Here is a 14183-nt window from a genome sequence, read left to right as displayed (position 1 = left end):
GCCAGGTGCGCTCTCGCCTGGGGTACGCAGCAACCTTAACAAAAACACACACACATTTTCTTGTGTGCTCAAGTTTCTGTGTTGGGAAACTCACAGCACTCTCAGCCAGGCTTACCGTTTCAGGGAAAGCGATCTGAGCCACGCGGGGTGCCTGTTTTGTTTCATGGCCAGTCGGTATTGGCCTGAGCTGAAAGTGTTCCCTCTAAGGTGAGAGGCGTTCAGCGCGCTTCCCTGGACGATGGCTTTCGCCGCTCACACGGCTGTTTGATGGTGTCAAGAAGTTTTTTGGGGAGTCCGGTTAAATAGATTGTAAGCTTCTGAGCCCAGTCCTCCTTCCCTAATGTATGGGTTTGTCTTAGTCGGTCAGTTCTAGTTTCGTCAGACCCTTTGACCGTAGGGACTGCAAGAAGAGCCGCAGGAACTGGTGGCGCTATATAAATTAAAGATAATATAATAATAATACTAATAATAATATAATAATGGGTATTATCATCCCTCAACTTTTTTTTTTTTTTTAACCAGGTACAGGTCACTCTGCAGCTGTTCAGGAGCTTCAACTCCCATGATGCTTAGCTGTCGGAGCCAGGTAGGTCGGGCAGCTGCCGGGCTACGGAGTGCCAGCAGAAACTGCCCCAACTGGAATAATAATAATAATTAATAATAATCTATGCTAAATGTATAAATAATAAATGGAGTGTGCGTGCGCGTGTGTGGGGGCTTCTTGCCTGGGGTGCTATCTGGTCTAGAACCGGTCCCGCTGCCCGTCGGCTTCTAGAACCCACAGACGGCAACAGGTTATTTTGCTCCTCGTTTGGGTACAGAAACACACTCTGCGTATCATGAAAGTTCCAGTTTTTATTGAGCCGGGAAACTCATTGTCCTGATTCCTCCCCACGGAGTGTTTGTGGATCACGAGGTTTGCACAGCTGGGGTTTTTTTTTTCACCAACACCTAACGCATATTGTAAAGATGTCCCCCGGGGAGATGAATACACGTTAACGGAACGGACACCGGGGGGGGGGGCACGGCTGCCCAAACGCTCCTCCCCACGTGGGGAAATAAAAAGGAAGCCCCTGAATCTGTATAATTAAAGAAAAGGAGCCTTTGTGCTCGCTGTATACAGGGCATCATGCTCAGAAGTGGCTGAGAGTGATAGGAATTGTAGGCGGTGATTCTGTATTTATCTGTAAGTTGTTTACTATAGTCAATGACATTAAAAACTTGGAACCTGCCAGCAGATCGGCCCCATTCGGCCCCCGTCTAGTCTGCCCGTTATTTATACTTAAACCTTAATCAGTCGTTGGTCTTGTCTTAGATTCAGGAGCCGGATGTCTATCCCATGCATGTTTAATACCCTCACTGTATTACCCTCTACCACTTCTGCTGGGAGGCTGTTCCACTTATCTACCGCCCTCTCAGTAAAGTAAAATGTCCTTATATTACATGTAATATACAGAGAGAATTTTTATATTGTACCTGTCATTATCTGCAACCTTTTCACCTTGTACAGCGCTGCGGAATCTGTCGGCGCTTTAGAAATAAAGAATAATAATAATTATTATATTTTGTCTAGAAATGTCTATGGTCTGTCCTAATATATACAGCCACAGCTCAGACTGATGTACAACAGGCTGCAATTCGTATTTTGGTGTTAATAATAACAATAATACTACTACTACAAATAATAATAATTATTATTATATTATTGTTATCATATTATTATATTGTCATTATTATTTTTATCGTATTATTATTGTTGTTATTGTTGTTATTATTATTGTTGTTATCATGTTATTTATTTATTATTATTATTATTATTATTGTAAGTTAGTATTAAACACAGAATAGTGTGAAATGAGTGAATTGAATGACCTGTCACTGCGCCCAGCAGCTGTCACGCTCGGAATGATCTGGCGTTCTGTCTTTTTGTTATCATATCAATAAAGCTGATTGAATGTTTCGGTGACGTCATGTAAAATGGCAACCGGCGGGCCCGGGGTGTCGGTTTTGGCCCCGAACGGGAGGCGACAGACGGTGAAAGTGACCCCGAGGACCACGTTACTGCAGGTGACGGTGCAGCGGGCTATGAGGCGGGCCCTGGGGGGCTCATGGGTGGTGGGGCATCTAACCAGGGGAGGGGGCATTTATTGCAGGTATAAAACCAGGGGCATGTAACAGTTACTGGAGGGGTATAGACACGTAGAGGGGCCTATAACAAGGGGAGAGGGCAGTTACTGCAGGGGTAGAGGGGTACGGGTTAAATATCTGTCCCGTTGTGAGGGTGTGAAATGTTGCAGGGCTGTCACTGTGCATGTAGAGGGTGTGATATGCTGCAAGGCTGTCACTGTGCATGTAGAGGGTGTGATATGCTGCAGGGCTGTCACTGCATGTAGAGGGTGTGATATGCTGCAGGGCTGTCACTGCATGTAGGGGGTGTGATATGCTGCAGGGCTGTCACTGCATGTAGGGGGTGTGATATGCTGCAGGGCTGTCACCGTGCATGTAGGGGGTGTGATATGCTGCAGGGCTGTCACTGTGCATGTAGAGGGTGTGATATGCTGCAGGGCTGTCACCGTGCATGTAGGGGCTGTGAAATGCTGCAGGGCTGTCACTGTGCATGTAGGGGGTGTGATATGCTGCAGGGCTGTCACCGTGCATGTAGGGGCTGTGAAATGCTGCAGGGCTGTCACTGGGCATGTAGGGGGTGTGATATGCTGCAGGGCTGTCACTGGGCATGTAGAGGGTGTGATATGCTGCAGGGCTGTCACCGTGCATGTAGGGGCTGTGAAATGCTGCAGGGCTGTCACTGGGCATGTAGGGGGTGTGATATGCTGCAGGGCTGTCACTGGGCATGTAGAGGGTGTGATATGCTGCAGGGCTGTCACCGTGCATGTAGGGGCTGTGAAATGCTGCAGGGCTGTCACTGGGCATGTAGGGGCTGTGAAATGCTGCAGGGCTGTCACTGGGCATGTAGGGGCTGTGAAATGCTGCAGGGCTGTCACTGGGCATGTAGGGGGTGTGATGCTGCAGGGCTGTCACTGGGCATGTAGAGGGTGTGATATGCTGCAGGGCTGTCACTGGGCATGTAGGGGGTGTGATATGCTGCAGGGTTGTCACTGGGCATGTAGGGGGTGTGATATGCTGCAGGGTTGTCACTGGGCATGTAGGGGGTGTGATATGCTGCAGGGTTGTCACTGGGCATGTAGGGGGTGTGATATGCTGCAGGGCTGTCACCGTGCATGTAGGGGGTGTGATATGCTGCAGGGCTGTCACTGGGCATGTGGGGGTGTGATATGCTGCAGGGCTGTTACTGGGCATGTAGGGGGTGTGATATGCTGCAGGGTTGTCACTGGGCATGTAGGGGGTGTGATATGCTGCAGGGCTGTCACCGTGCATGTAGGGGGTGTGATATGCTGCAGGGCTGTCACTGGGCATGTGGGGGTGTGATATGCTGCAGGGCTGTTACTGGGCATGTAGGGGGTGTGATCTGTTCCAGGGCTGTCACTGTGCATGTAGGGGGTGTGATATGCTGCAGGGCTGTCACTGGGCATGTAGGATATCACACGGTTCCATCCTATGACGAGTAATCCTGTGCATGTATCATGTGTTTCTTTGTAGGTGCTGGAAGAAGTCTGCAAGAAACAGAATTTTAACCCCGTAGAGTATGACCTGAAGTGAGTGTCCGGCTCGTAACTATCGGGTGCTCTGACTGCACTCGCCATCTCTCGCCACCGGTAGTGTTTTTACGGCCATTTGTCGCCCACGTCCTCCACGTCAGTATCCGTCAGCTCGCGCTAGCCGTGTGTCACAAGATGAGGTTGCTGAGAGGTTGTAAGGCTTTGTTGCCATAGCAGCAGTGAAAGCTTCTTGTTGGTCTGTAGATTTGCTAAATCTTTACTCTTTTAACCTGATCTGCAGGTTTCAGAGGACGGTGCTGGATCTGTCTCTTCAATGGAGGTTCGCCAATCTTCCCAACAATGCCAAATTGGAGATGGTGGGCGCCACACAGCAGAGAGCCGGGGCCGAGAGCAGGGTGAGGGCTTTCCCTGAATGTTGTGTCTCTCTACATGCGTGATGTTACCGGTTTCTGTCCCCTGTAGCCCTGGTAACCCCCTTACCTGTTCCAGCGCACGGATTCCTGTATTTAGCGGGCTAACTGTCCGACTGGCCTGTAGCCAACAGGAGCTCTCCGGTGCTGATGATAATGTGGTAATATGTAGCCATATGCACCCTAATGGCCTCTTCCTGATTGGACGCCAACTTTATACATTTTTTATTTACTTTCTAACTAAACTTTAAAGCATGATGTCATCATGTTAACACCGCTATCGCCCGTCCACGCAGAAGGCACGTGTGGCGCTGCAGCTGGCGGATGGCGCACGATACCAGCAGGAGTTTCTTTGCAGCCAGACCCTTTGGGATGTCGTCTCCCGGTTCCCAGAGACCAGGTGAGAACTCGCTGACTAGGTGAGGACACGGCGCATGTTTTAGGCACGGATACTGACACAAATATCAGTCCGTGCTTTCCTATCCCTCTGACCTCGTTCTGTCTGTTAAGCTTTCTTGATACTTAGTTTTAGATGGAGCTATTCAGTGGCTGAAAAACCTTATACCTGGTCTGACTGCCAGCAGAGGTGGCATCTATTTCAGACTGTGCTAAGAGGCTGGACATTGGTGATATCAATTAGCTAATTTCTCAACTCAGAGCAATATTATGTTCCATTTCTATGATGATAGCATCAGAGAAGTTAGGAGATGAGAGGACCACAAACACACCCCACGCCTTTCCTTTTAGTCTGCTTTTCATCTGCATTTTAAGATGATGATGATGATGATTACTGTTGTATCTTTCCTGCAGAGTTTTCTTGGAGGCTTCAGGACTCGTCCCTGTCTGTATCTACATGAGGGATGAGGTAAGGTAGAGCCCATGCAGGTTTCTAAACCATGCCGGGGGGGGGGCACCACTCATTAATATGTCAATTTCCACATCTCACACTGTTGTGTCTTTCCATCTCCTCTCATTGTGGTGCTAAGTAAGAACTGGGTCAAGTACCCCCCCCAGCTATTGGATTCTGAGTCCTATCACCCGAAATCACTAGAAACAGATTGTGAGAGTTCCTTCTTATGCCTCCAGGTGACCGGGGAGCCGTCCTTAAGGCAAACAACCCTTCAGTCCCTGGGAATTACCGGTGGAAGCGTCATTGTCAGGTAAAGACGCGTTCTCACTTGGTTTCATTAGCGTGGGGGATTCTGCCGTCCGCTGGCGTTCATTGCGATTTCATTTTAAAGGTTTGTGATGAGGAACGTTGATCAGCCTGTGAAAGCCGAGGACTTGGCTGTGCCAAAGGATGCAATCTGTGAGAAGTCCACTCTCTCTCAGGAAGCGGAAAGCACAATTGTAATGGAAGCTGACGGGGAGAAGCCACCAGTGTGTGAAGATGAAAAGGGCCTGTCTAAGAAATCACGAGAAAATGGCTCCAAATCTGAGGCAGATATTCAGGAAAGGAAGGACGAGGTTCCCGTCGTAGAGTCAACCGGTGTTTCTTCTGGGGCTGAAGAACAGAAGAGGCTGGAGTCCAGTGGAACGAGTAGTGTGATGTCTCCAGCCTCCGCTGGCTCTTCCCAGTCTCTTCCTCAGGCTCAGGCCTCTCCATTCATCCCCTTCCAAGGAGGTGGCCACCGCTTGGGAGGTGCCAACTTACCCGCAGAGTCATCCGAAGCAGAGGTGCCACTTGCCACGGCCCAGGGGCCCTTCCACAGTCCGGGGCCTTCCAAGCCAAAGAAATCCAAAACAGACAGGGAGGAGGTTGGAGGATCTGAGGTGAGTGAGAGGGACATTGATTTGTACTTTTGTGGCAGTGAATGGTTTTGGGTCTTGGATCTGTCTGATCCTCCCGTGTTCCTAGTAACTAGTATTCTCATGGACTAACACCCCGTTCTTTTCTGTGCAGCCAATGGACAGGGAGCCACTTGTGTGCCATTTGGATTTGGAGGAGAACCTCAATGTCCGGGTCCAGGAGCCAACAGATGACTTTTTTGAGCTCACCGTAGATGATGTGAGAAGAAGATTTTCTGAACTCAAAAGTGAAAGGTGACGTATACACATAAAAAAATAACTTTAGACATAACAATAAATTCTATTTAGGGAAATAAAATCAGTATTGCAAACCCTAGACTGTGAAGAAACATTTTCCCCAGATCTTCTCATTTCTGTGTGTAAAATGTTGTTTTTTTAAGCTATTGATATCATTTTAATATTTTTATTTCTTCTACACCCCAGGCAGCGACTAGAAGAATCGCCTTTAATGACCAAGGCCATGAGGGAGACGCAAATGAGAGAAAAGCTGGAGCGATACCCAAAAGTAAGGTCGCTGCGTACGAGCTCAGCGGTTAACCCTTTCCTAACAGTGCTGGATAAGGGTCTCTCAGAAACAATGGCTGTTCAATAACACTGTTAACGCAGCTATGTCAGCGGTGGGCCCTCGCTGAGTAATGGCGGCTCGGTATAGAAACATTGACCAGCGGGATTTGAGGAAGATGTCATGCATTATTAGAGGGGGGAGAGAGACTGTCTCGCAGGAGCCAACGGGAGATATGATTTCAGGTGACAGATAAAGCCAAAGGAGAATGTTGGTAACTTCGGGAAGTTCTGTAACATTGTGGATCTCGGAGATCCGTTGGTGGATCAATTAATCGCTGTAATTGCTTTGGCTACTGGCTTAAGCCTAAATGTGGATCAAACTTGACCCAACACTCCAGATCAACTCAGCAGCGGGTTCCTTCCTTATCTAGAAGTGCAGAAACTCAACTGCAAGGCGAAGATCTCTTTATAACTTAAAACATCTCTTTATCGGAACTTTTTCTTGATGCCCTGAACAACAAAATGCAGAGGCGGTTGGCGTTGGGTTGTTTCGGGTGAAGGATTACGCAGGTGTTTGGCGGTTCCTCCAGCTTTTCGTTCTAAGGCAGTTAGCGCATCGCTAGGTGATGTTAAGACGCTCATTAAATCTAATGTGAGAAGGTTGGCCATCCTCGAAGGTTTGGCAGAAAAGAAACTGGCAACGGATTATATTACGTCTGCGGTCGGCGCATGGCTGGAGGATGCTGGTCATCCGTCTAAGAAATCATTTTTTACAAACCGTTGAGTAATTGGTGTACCTTGGTGGTGAGATTCTAGATTTTTACAAGGATTTGGGGACAGTAACGGTGTTTTGGTACAGAGAAGAGATTCAGGTTTTCCCAAAGCCACTCGCGTCCTGAGTACAGCCCCAGAGACAGAAGACCCAAAGTCTATAAGTCAGGAAAGGAGTTTTCCAGGTCCGGATGCCAAATAATGACAAAACAATCGGTTTTTTTATGACATTACTGAGATTTATGAGGTCTTTGAAATATGTGAGGTCAGTCAAAACAGGCCCACTTAGAGCGAGACTCGTAAAGTCTGTGAAGGAGCGTGGCGTGGTTCTCTGCGTCTCCGTGTCTCCTTTTTATCATTTAATAGGATAGCGCATCCTTTTCACAGATCCGCAGCCGCGGAAACCTTGAGTTCTTTTGTATGTATTGGCTGGGAATTGCTTTAGATGAGGCGGCAGGTGTACCGGAGAGACCCCTCTCTGAAGGAGCGTATTTTGATTTACAACTTTAGATCTTTGGTCATCCATAATGGTCGTCTCTGTATATTTTTCTTCTATATTCCTTGTTATATATATATATATATATATATATATATATATATATATATATAGTGTGTCAGTCCCTAACACAAGTGTAGGATAAAACGATATGCAAACTGAGTAAAACATAAAACTATTGGAATTGTGGCTGTTAAATTGAGCAGTAAAAAAAAAATCTTCCACTCTCTAAGATTTAGCAAAAATTTGGGTCGTCCTGCAGTTTGCTGATAATGTTTTTTTTAATATTAATATTATTATTTTTATTTATTTATTTTTACAGGTTGTACTCAGAGTTATGTTTCCAGACCGGTATATCGTACAGGGATTCTTCCGCCCAGCAGAGACGGGTACTTTAGCAATGTTTTTTTTTATTTTATGATATTCCCTGTGTTATATCTACGTGAAGGGGGTATAATTCTTATCTGCTTCCCTTTGATTTGCAGTCGGTTCTGTGAAAGAGTTTGTGCGCAGTCACCTGGATGACCCTCAGCTGCCGTTTTACTTGTGTAAGTAGCAAACGTCGATACTCTCACCTCCTCGTAGCCCCTTATAGACACTTGGGACCCCCCCATCTGATTTTCTTTGAGAAATTCTTCAAGTATGCTACTCCCGTTACACATAACATAGAAATTAAATATTGTGCCATTTTATTCCTGTCTCAATGAACCCAGAAACGTCCAATATTTTTTTCTGCTGCAGTGGCAACAGAGGCTTCTTCCAGTCAGTGCCTACTTCAGATATACAATTCTGTAAACCAGGTTTAAAAGGGTTATGGCTGCGGTATATAAAGTCACATATTGCAGTACTTGTGTTAGGCTGAAGGTCTAAATAGCGACCGGATCGTTTCTGCCTGAAGCTTATGTTTGATTGCAGCCCTCGCTGTCGTTAATCCGCTCTATTTATCTTTTACTGCAGTTATTACACCCCCAAGGACCGAATTGAAGGATGATTCCCAAACCCTGTTCCAGGTAATTATCACACACACCTGTATCACCCACACCTGGTTTAATTTGCATATGGCAGCCGCTGGGTACCAATGATAACAGGGGAGCCCCGAACGCACTGCTGGAGCTCTGTAAATGCTACGGGTGGTACCCAACTCATCCTGACGTGTTCTGTCTGGCGTGTACGTTCACATCCATTTCCCCAGCTCTGAGATAAATAGTCTCTCCGGCGATACGGGGAACGCGTTCGCTCCGCTGGCCCTTATTACCCCAGAGCTGCGGAAATCCGGATAAGCCCTTCCCGGTCGCCGGGCCTGCCCCTCCACCTTTGCCGCGTGCGGACAAGCGCCGGGGGTCCTCGGGCTGGTAAGCGGTTTGTTTGCGGGTGCCACACAGCGGCGCGGGGTCTCCACGTCTTCCTTCCCTGTAGTAACCCGAGCCCCCTGAGCTTGTGTGTTCAGCCCAGACGAGGTTCCTGGGAGGAGAGGGGGCTATCTGAGCTCTTGGCAGCTTGTGAAGGGGTCTTTCTTCTCTGTAATGCTCCGGCAGCGGAGCCTCCCGCCTCCTACTTTCATCTTGCTGGCAGCCCTGTTATTCTTGGCTGGATTTCCATGACTGCTGTTCCTAATAGAGGCGCTTCCACTGAACCTTAAAGCACTCAATAAAAGTGTCACCCAAGGGGGGGGGTTGTGGTCTTTCCCCAGGGCTCGGAGGGCAATAAGACGCATCCTGTCTCCATGAAAGTTGTGTATGTGTTGGGAAGAGGGGACACTTGGATCTAAAGGAGGCAGCACAGGGACGGGTATACTAAGCTGTGCGTGTTTATTTTTTCGCCCCTCTGCAATCATCAATTGCTTAACTCATGAATACCAAAGGGATGAGGAATTTTTATTAGTTTATTTATCAGGGGCCGACATATTCCATAGCCCGGTACAAAGGGAGGATTTACCCTGCGCTAATCTCCACATTAAGAAAAATACAAGATATTAAAATAATTGAATAATAAAAGCAAAATAATTTAATTTAGTGTAAAAAATATCTTCTATGTGATGTTAGAATGTTTGGGGGATTTTTTTTGCTTATTTTCTTTCATAAATATTTTTAGTTTTTTTTTTTTTGTGAATATGTTGTAGGCTGATTGGTCTGGAAAACAATCTTTTTATACTTTAATACATTTAAAACATATATTTCGATACATTTCATACTAGCGCTTTAAAAAATAGGTTAATGATAAAAAATGTTCCACGACGGCTTTATACCGTAACAATACATTTAGTGAAAAAAATAATGCATTTAAATGAGTTTAAAACGTTCTCATTTTTAACCTGTTTCTCCCCCCAAAAAATATATAAGAGAGGAGTCAGATGCAATATTTTTTTTAATTATTATATTTTTGTTAGACCCTTTAATGATTGATACAGCATGATATTCCGCAGCGCTTTGCGCAGAAGAAAGCCCCCCCCACATGCAGCGGCAATAGTTTTTATTAAGAAAAAACCCTTTTTTATTCTTTGGGGGGGGCTGCAGATGTGTAATGAGAGCGCAGTATTTGCGGTGGGCCGCGTCGCCCTCCTCTCCCAGCTCCAGCCCTCGTTCCCTGGCGGTTCCTTCCTGTCTGAGGCTTTTGATCTGCGCCCGTGAAGACATCGCTTAGCCCTTTAACGTCATTTCAAAGCTTGTTTCTCTTTTCAGATCTATGTATGTGTCTCTCTAAATTGTTTGCGTTCTGGATCTTGCCCTTCGTTCCCGGCTCGGCCTTTGAAGTCCTGCGCTCTCTTATTGATCTTCCGACTTCAAACTAAACAGACCTGTGGCACTTTAATCAGCTCCCGTCCCCAGATGAAGGAATGCCTCTCATCCTAGCAGCCCGAGCTCCTTTCTCCGGACACTTTGATTGAAATGTTGCTTTAATACATCAGAGCTGTTTATGTCTGGAGGAACAAACATGTATTTGGTGACAGATAGGGACTGTTAGCCGATTGCCGCCCCGTTCTTTTTTTTTCTTTCTTGCATTTAATCTCTTTTTTTCTCTACCGGCTTCCACCATTTATCTCCTTTTTTCTCTCTCTCCTCTCTTTGTTTTTCCATGACTTTCTTCTTTGTGTATATCTGGCTTGGTGTTGGCGTCCGTGTTTCTTTTTTCCTCTTTTCTCTTTTTTTTTTCTGGGTGTATGTGCAGCCCTGTTTCCATTGCCATGAATTTTCTCTGACCCTGGGGGCCTTTTCCTCGTGAGGCTTTGAAGTGTTTGCCCAGAGATTGACTGACAAGGAAGTTTTTTAGCGGCGGCGGCACCAGGGAGAACGACAAAAACAGGGACAAGCTTTGAACTAAAAGATCTTTCAGTGGAGATACTGGATTCAGTTATCTCCTCCGCTATGTTAATTATTCGCCGCAATAATTGGGGAGGGGGGAGAGGAGAGAGAGGAGGTTATTAAAAAATTCCAGCACCAAACACGCTACCCAAACCTAATTTCCCTGCTTCCAGACTGCATAAAAGAAATTCTGTCTTTTAAAGGGGGGCTAGTGTATTTCCAGGGGTGGGGGTGGGGGGGCGAGGGGGCCCTTTTTTAAGCTGTCGTCTTCTAAATAGCGAAAAAACCCTACAGATGAGAGGGAAAGATCAAAGCGCTGGAGATTGTTCGCTCGCTGAGTTTTGACCGTGTCTGGTGCTCGGTAATTGAAGTTTGCGGAAAGCTGTCTTTGTTTTTCGATGGCATGCAACCTTACACAATACCGACCGGGGAGGAAACGTTTAAAGAGCCCCCATGCTGCTTCTCGTAGCCGCCCCGCTCCATGAAAGCTTGCCCCGCATCTCCTATACCGTAGTCGATACACGCGTCGCCGAGCCGGCCGAGTATGCGTAGACGTTGCAAGTCGGCTTTCTTTCTAGATATGTGTATATAAAATGTCATAGATATTAGGAGCCAGCGATTCAAATCTACTAGCCGTGGCAACCCGCTCCTGGCGAATACATAGCTATGTAACATGCGTCCAGACGCCATGCCTGATCAAGTTGCGTCCGTTTTTTTTTTTCTTCTTCCAGGATTGGTCCATATTATTTAAAGATATTTATATATATATATATATATATATATATGTTTATAAAGTGAATGTATTATAATGTCTGTTGGTATTATTACATTGATATGATATTACATTGAATCGAGGGGTCCATACACATTGATAGCGTATCGGGCTCATCGTCGGTTGCCTTTTTTTTAATTTTATTTTATTAATCTTTTCTGACGTTCAAATTCATAAAAAGAAATGGGGAATTTTGGTTGCGGGGTTACTGAAGTCGCAATTTATACTGTAAAAAAAATATTTATTTAATCCCCAGGCTGATCTGTTCCCCGCGGCCGTTGTCCACTTTGGATCACAAGTGCAAAGAGGTAATGTGTTATGGGTTTTCTGTATCGCTATTTTGGATCTCGGTATATCTGTAGCAGCCGTCCCAGGAGCAGTGGGGGGGCCGTCGTTTAGAGCTCACGTCCTTCTGTCCCGTGTCCCGCACTCGGGGGGGAAACCGTGAAAAGGATGACTTTTGTTAATCCCAGCACCCTGCGCGGGCAGCTCGCTAACGCTCCTGTTAACGTCTCATCTCCGCAGCTTGCAGAGTTGGGAGGTTAACGGCTCCTCGAGTCCTGCACCGGTCACATGCAAGGGCAGATTGGAAAGCACAAGGCATGCGGGGAGCAGGTGCACGAGTCGCATATCATGCAGCTGTAATTGATTTATAAGAATATATGGGTTCTTTTATGTGCTGCAGATTAATGACTGACGTGTAAAGCCTTTAAAGTGAAATTGAACGCTGGGCACCCCCGGGGGATCCAGAGCTCCTATTTCTCCTCTGCCTTTTGGTCCTGGAATCCCTATAAGTGAATCGGGCTGCTTCCTAGTGGCTTTTTCAAAGCTAATTTGGCAAAAAATCACCCACCTGACGAGGAGCAATAGGTCTGTAACCTGCGGTCGCTTCTGTCCAAGGTGGGAGAGCCAATGCCAAAAATATAGACCCAAAACCCCGCAAACTTTCCTTCTTTCTGTAACGAAAAAAGTTATGTTAATGTACTCATTTTTCTGTGTTTTCTGTACTGGAGAGTAAATAGGTTTGGTTACTTAGATCTTTTAATTTTCTTACAGAACATTTTCTGCGCCAGGAACTCCTGAAAGCCCCGGTTCCTCCGTCACAAGCCGATGTCCTGATCGACCGGTAATACCCGCTTCAGCTGAAAGAGCGGTTTTGTTTTTATTGTTCTTGATAAAAACGTACTATCCTGTTTTTTTGGGGAACAGGACAATGCCTCGCCCCCCGGCGTCTCCTCCTGCCCCAGGTTTGGAGAATGCCGCAGGCGTCGGGCCGACAGAAATCCCGACGGCACCCGATAGCTCTGCTGCCTGTGATGAACGCCCCGCGCCTAACGCCCCGCAGCAAGTTCAAAGAGAACCAGCAAAAGTTCCCAAGTGGCTGAAGCTGCCAGGTAATCCTCAAGGCAAAGGGGATATGGCCTAGCCTGATAGCTTGCCCCGCGTAGGTCCTATGGTGGGGGGCTTCTCAAATGCTTGGTCGCTCTTTCAGGCTCTCATGGGCCTAATCAATAAGAGGTCTCTGTAGACTATAGAAGAGTGACTCGGATCCCAACCCATAGAGAGGACGTACATGGCGGTTGGTGGTCAGCCCAGGCGAAGTGCAAGATGTGCCTATTTCCGCAGCATGTGGGTGGCTGATCCCGTGTTTTTTCCTCCCCAGGGAAGAAGTGAGGGAGCTTCCTCGCTTGTGCAGCATTACATCGCTTCCATTAAAAGAAGTCTGGATGCCGGCGTGTTCTGCAGAAGATCTCCTGGATTATTGATTGACGACAGGACCTTTTAAAGGATTATCTATTGCAGATGTGAGTGCCCCCCCCTCTTGCTACTCCTGTTTGCCGCAGCTGTGCTGTGAGACCTAAAGAAATCTGGTTTTTGAATCAATAAAATCATTACATTTAAAAGAAATCAAATTCCCCCCCCCCCTTCTTTATGCGCTCATTTCCAGACGCCCAAACCCGTGATCTTCTGGACAGGAGGTTTGGTCGTTAAGACCTTGTGTCGAGGGCTGTGACTAGATTGATGGTAACATCCTCTTAAAGAGGAAAAAATAACTTTCACGGATGAACGTGTCCTTTTAACAAGTTATTTATTATTTTTTTACTTTTTACTCCGGGTAATCGTCCCAAACGATGCCTCGACCGGCACACACGGCCCTGTGTTAACCACGCAGGAGTCTCCTTCAAATGTCCAAAAGGACTTTGAAGTCAAGTTATTTGGCTCTGATCTCTTTCCACTTCGCCGTATTGACTTTGCTAATTACTCATCTTCCAACAACAAGGAACTTCATCTGAAAAGGTCCTTTCTGCCCAAGGCTTGTCTCCACTCCCCGCTTCCTCCACCATATGCTTTCTTTGGCTGGCGCTTTTCCTGGGTTAAAAATTTGTCCTTTGTTGGCAGGCCTTCTTAAGCGAGGCTGCGTCTTAGCCACACACGAGATGGAGACTCCGATAAAAGCGACAATCCTGACCATTTAGAACCGGC

At 46.7% G+C, this 14183-nt stretch overlaps 1 protein-coding gene across 1 annotated transcript; it reads left to right on the top strand.

Moving 5' to 3' along the window:
- Positions 1 to 1942: 1942 nt before the first annotated feature.
- ASPSCR1 (ASPSCR1 tether for SLC2A4, UBX domain containing) lies at positions 1943 to 13612 on the top strand. Its single transcript, XM_053453746.1, has 16 exons — positions 1943 to 2067; positions 3619 to 3674; positions 3919 to 4033; positions 4345 to 4448; positions 4859 to 4913; positions 5135 to 5208; positions 5290 to 5821; positions 5952 to 6091; positions 6281 to 6362; positions 7951 to 8017; positions 8114 to 8176; positions 8586 to 8638; positions 11956 to 12007; positions 12756 to 12825; positions 12909 to 13093; positions 13363 to 13612. Exons 1-16 carry the CDS (start codon positions 1978 to 1980, stop codon positions 13371 to 13373), a joined length of 1749 nt encoding a protein of 582 aa, XP_053309721.1. The 5' UTR covers positions 1943 to 1977; the 3' UTR covers positions 13374 to 13612.
- The last annotated feature ends 571 nt before the right edge of the window (positions 13613 to 14183 follow it).

This window comes from Spea bombifrons, chromosome 13 (genome assembly GCF_027358695.1).
Source record: "Spea bombifrons isolate aSpeBom1 chromosome 13, aSpeBom1.2.pri, whole genome shotgun sequence".
NCBI lineage: Eukaryota > Metazoa > Chordata > Amphibia > Anura > Pelobatidae > Spea > Spea bombifrons.
Note: the sequence above shows the minus strand (reverse complement) of the source record. Positions and strands in the feature narration are given on the sequence as shown.

What these genes read in the sequence shown, in the direction of transcription:
- ASPSCR1 (XM_053453746.1), top strand. Translation starts at nt 1,978, where the DNA reads ATGGCAACCGGCGGGCCCGGGGTGTCGGTTTTGGCCCCGAACGGGAGG. An exon ending in CGAGGACCACGTTACTGCAG is followed by an intron (nt 2,068 to 3,618) that starts GTGACGGTGCAG and finishes GTTTCTTTGTAG; the next exon opens with GTGCTGGAAGAAGTCTGCAA. An exon ending in GGTGGAAGCGTCATTGTCAG is followed by an intron (nt 5,209 to 5,289) that starts GTAAAGACGCGT and finishes TTCATTTTAAAG; the next exon opens with GTTTGTGATGAGGAACGTTG.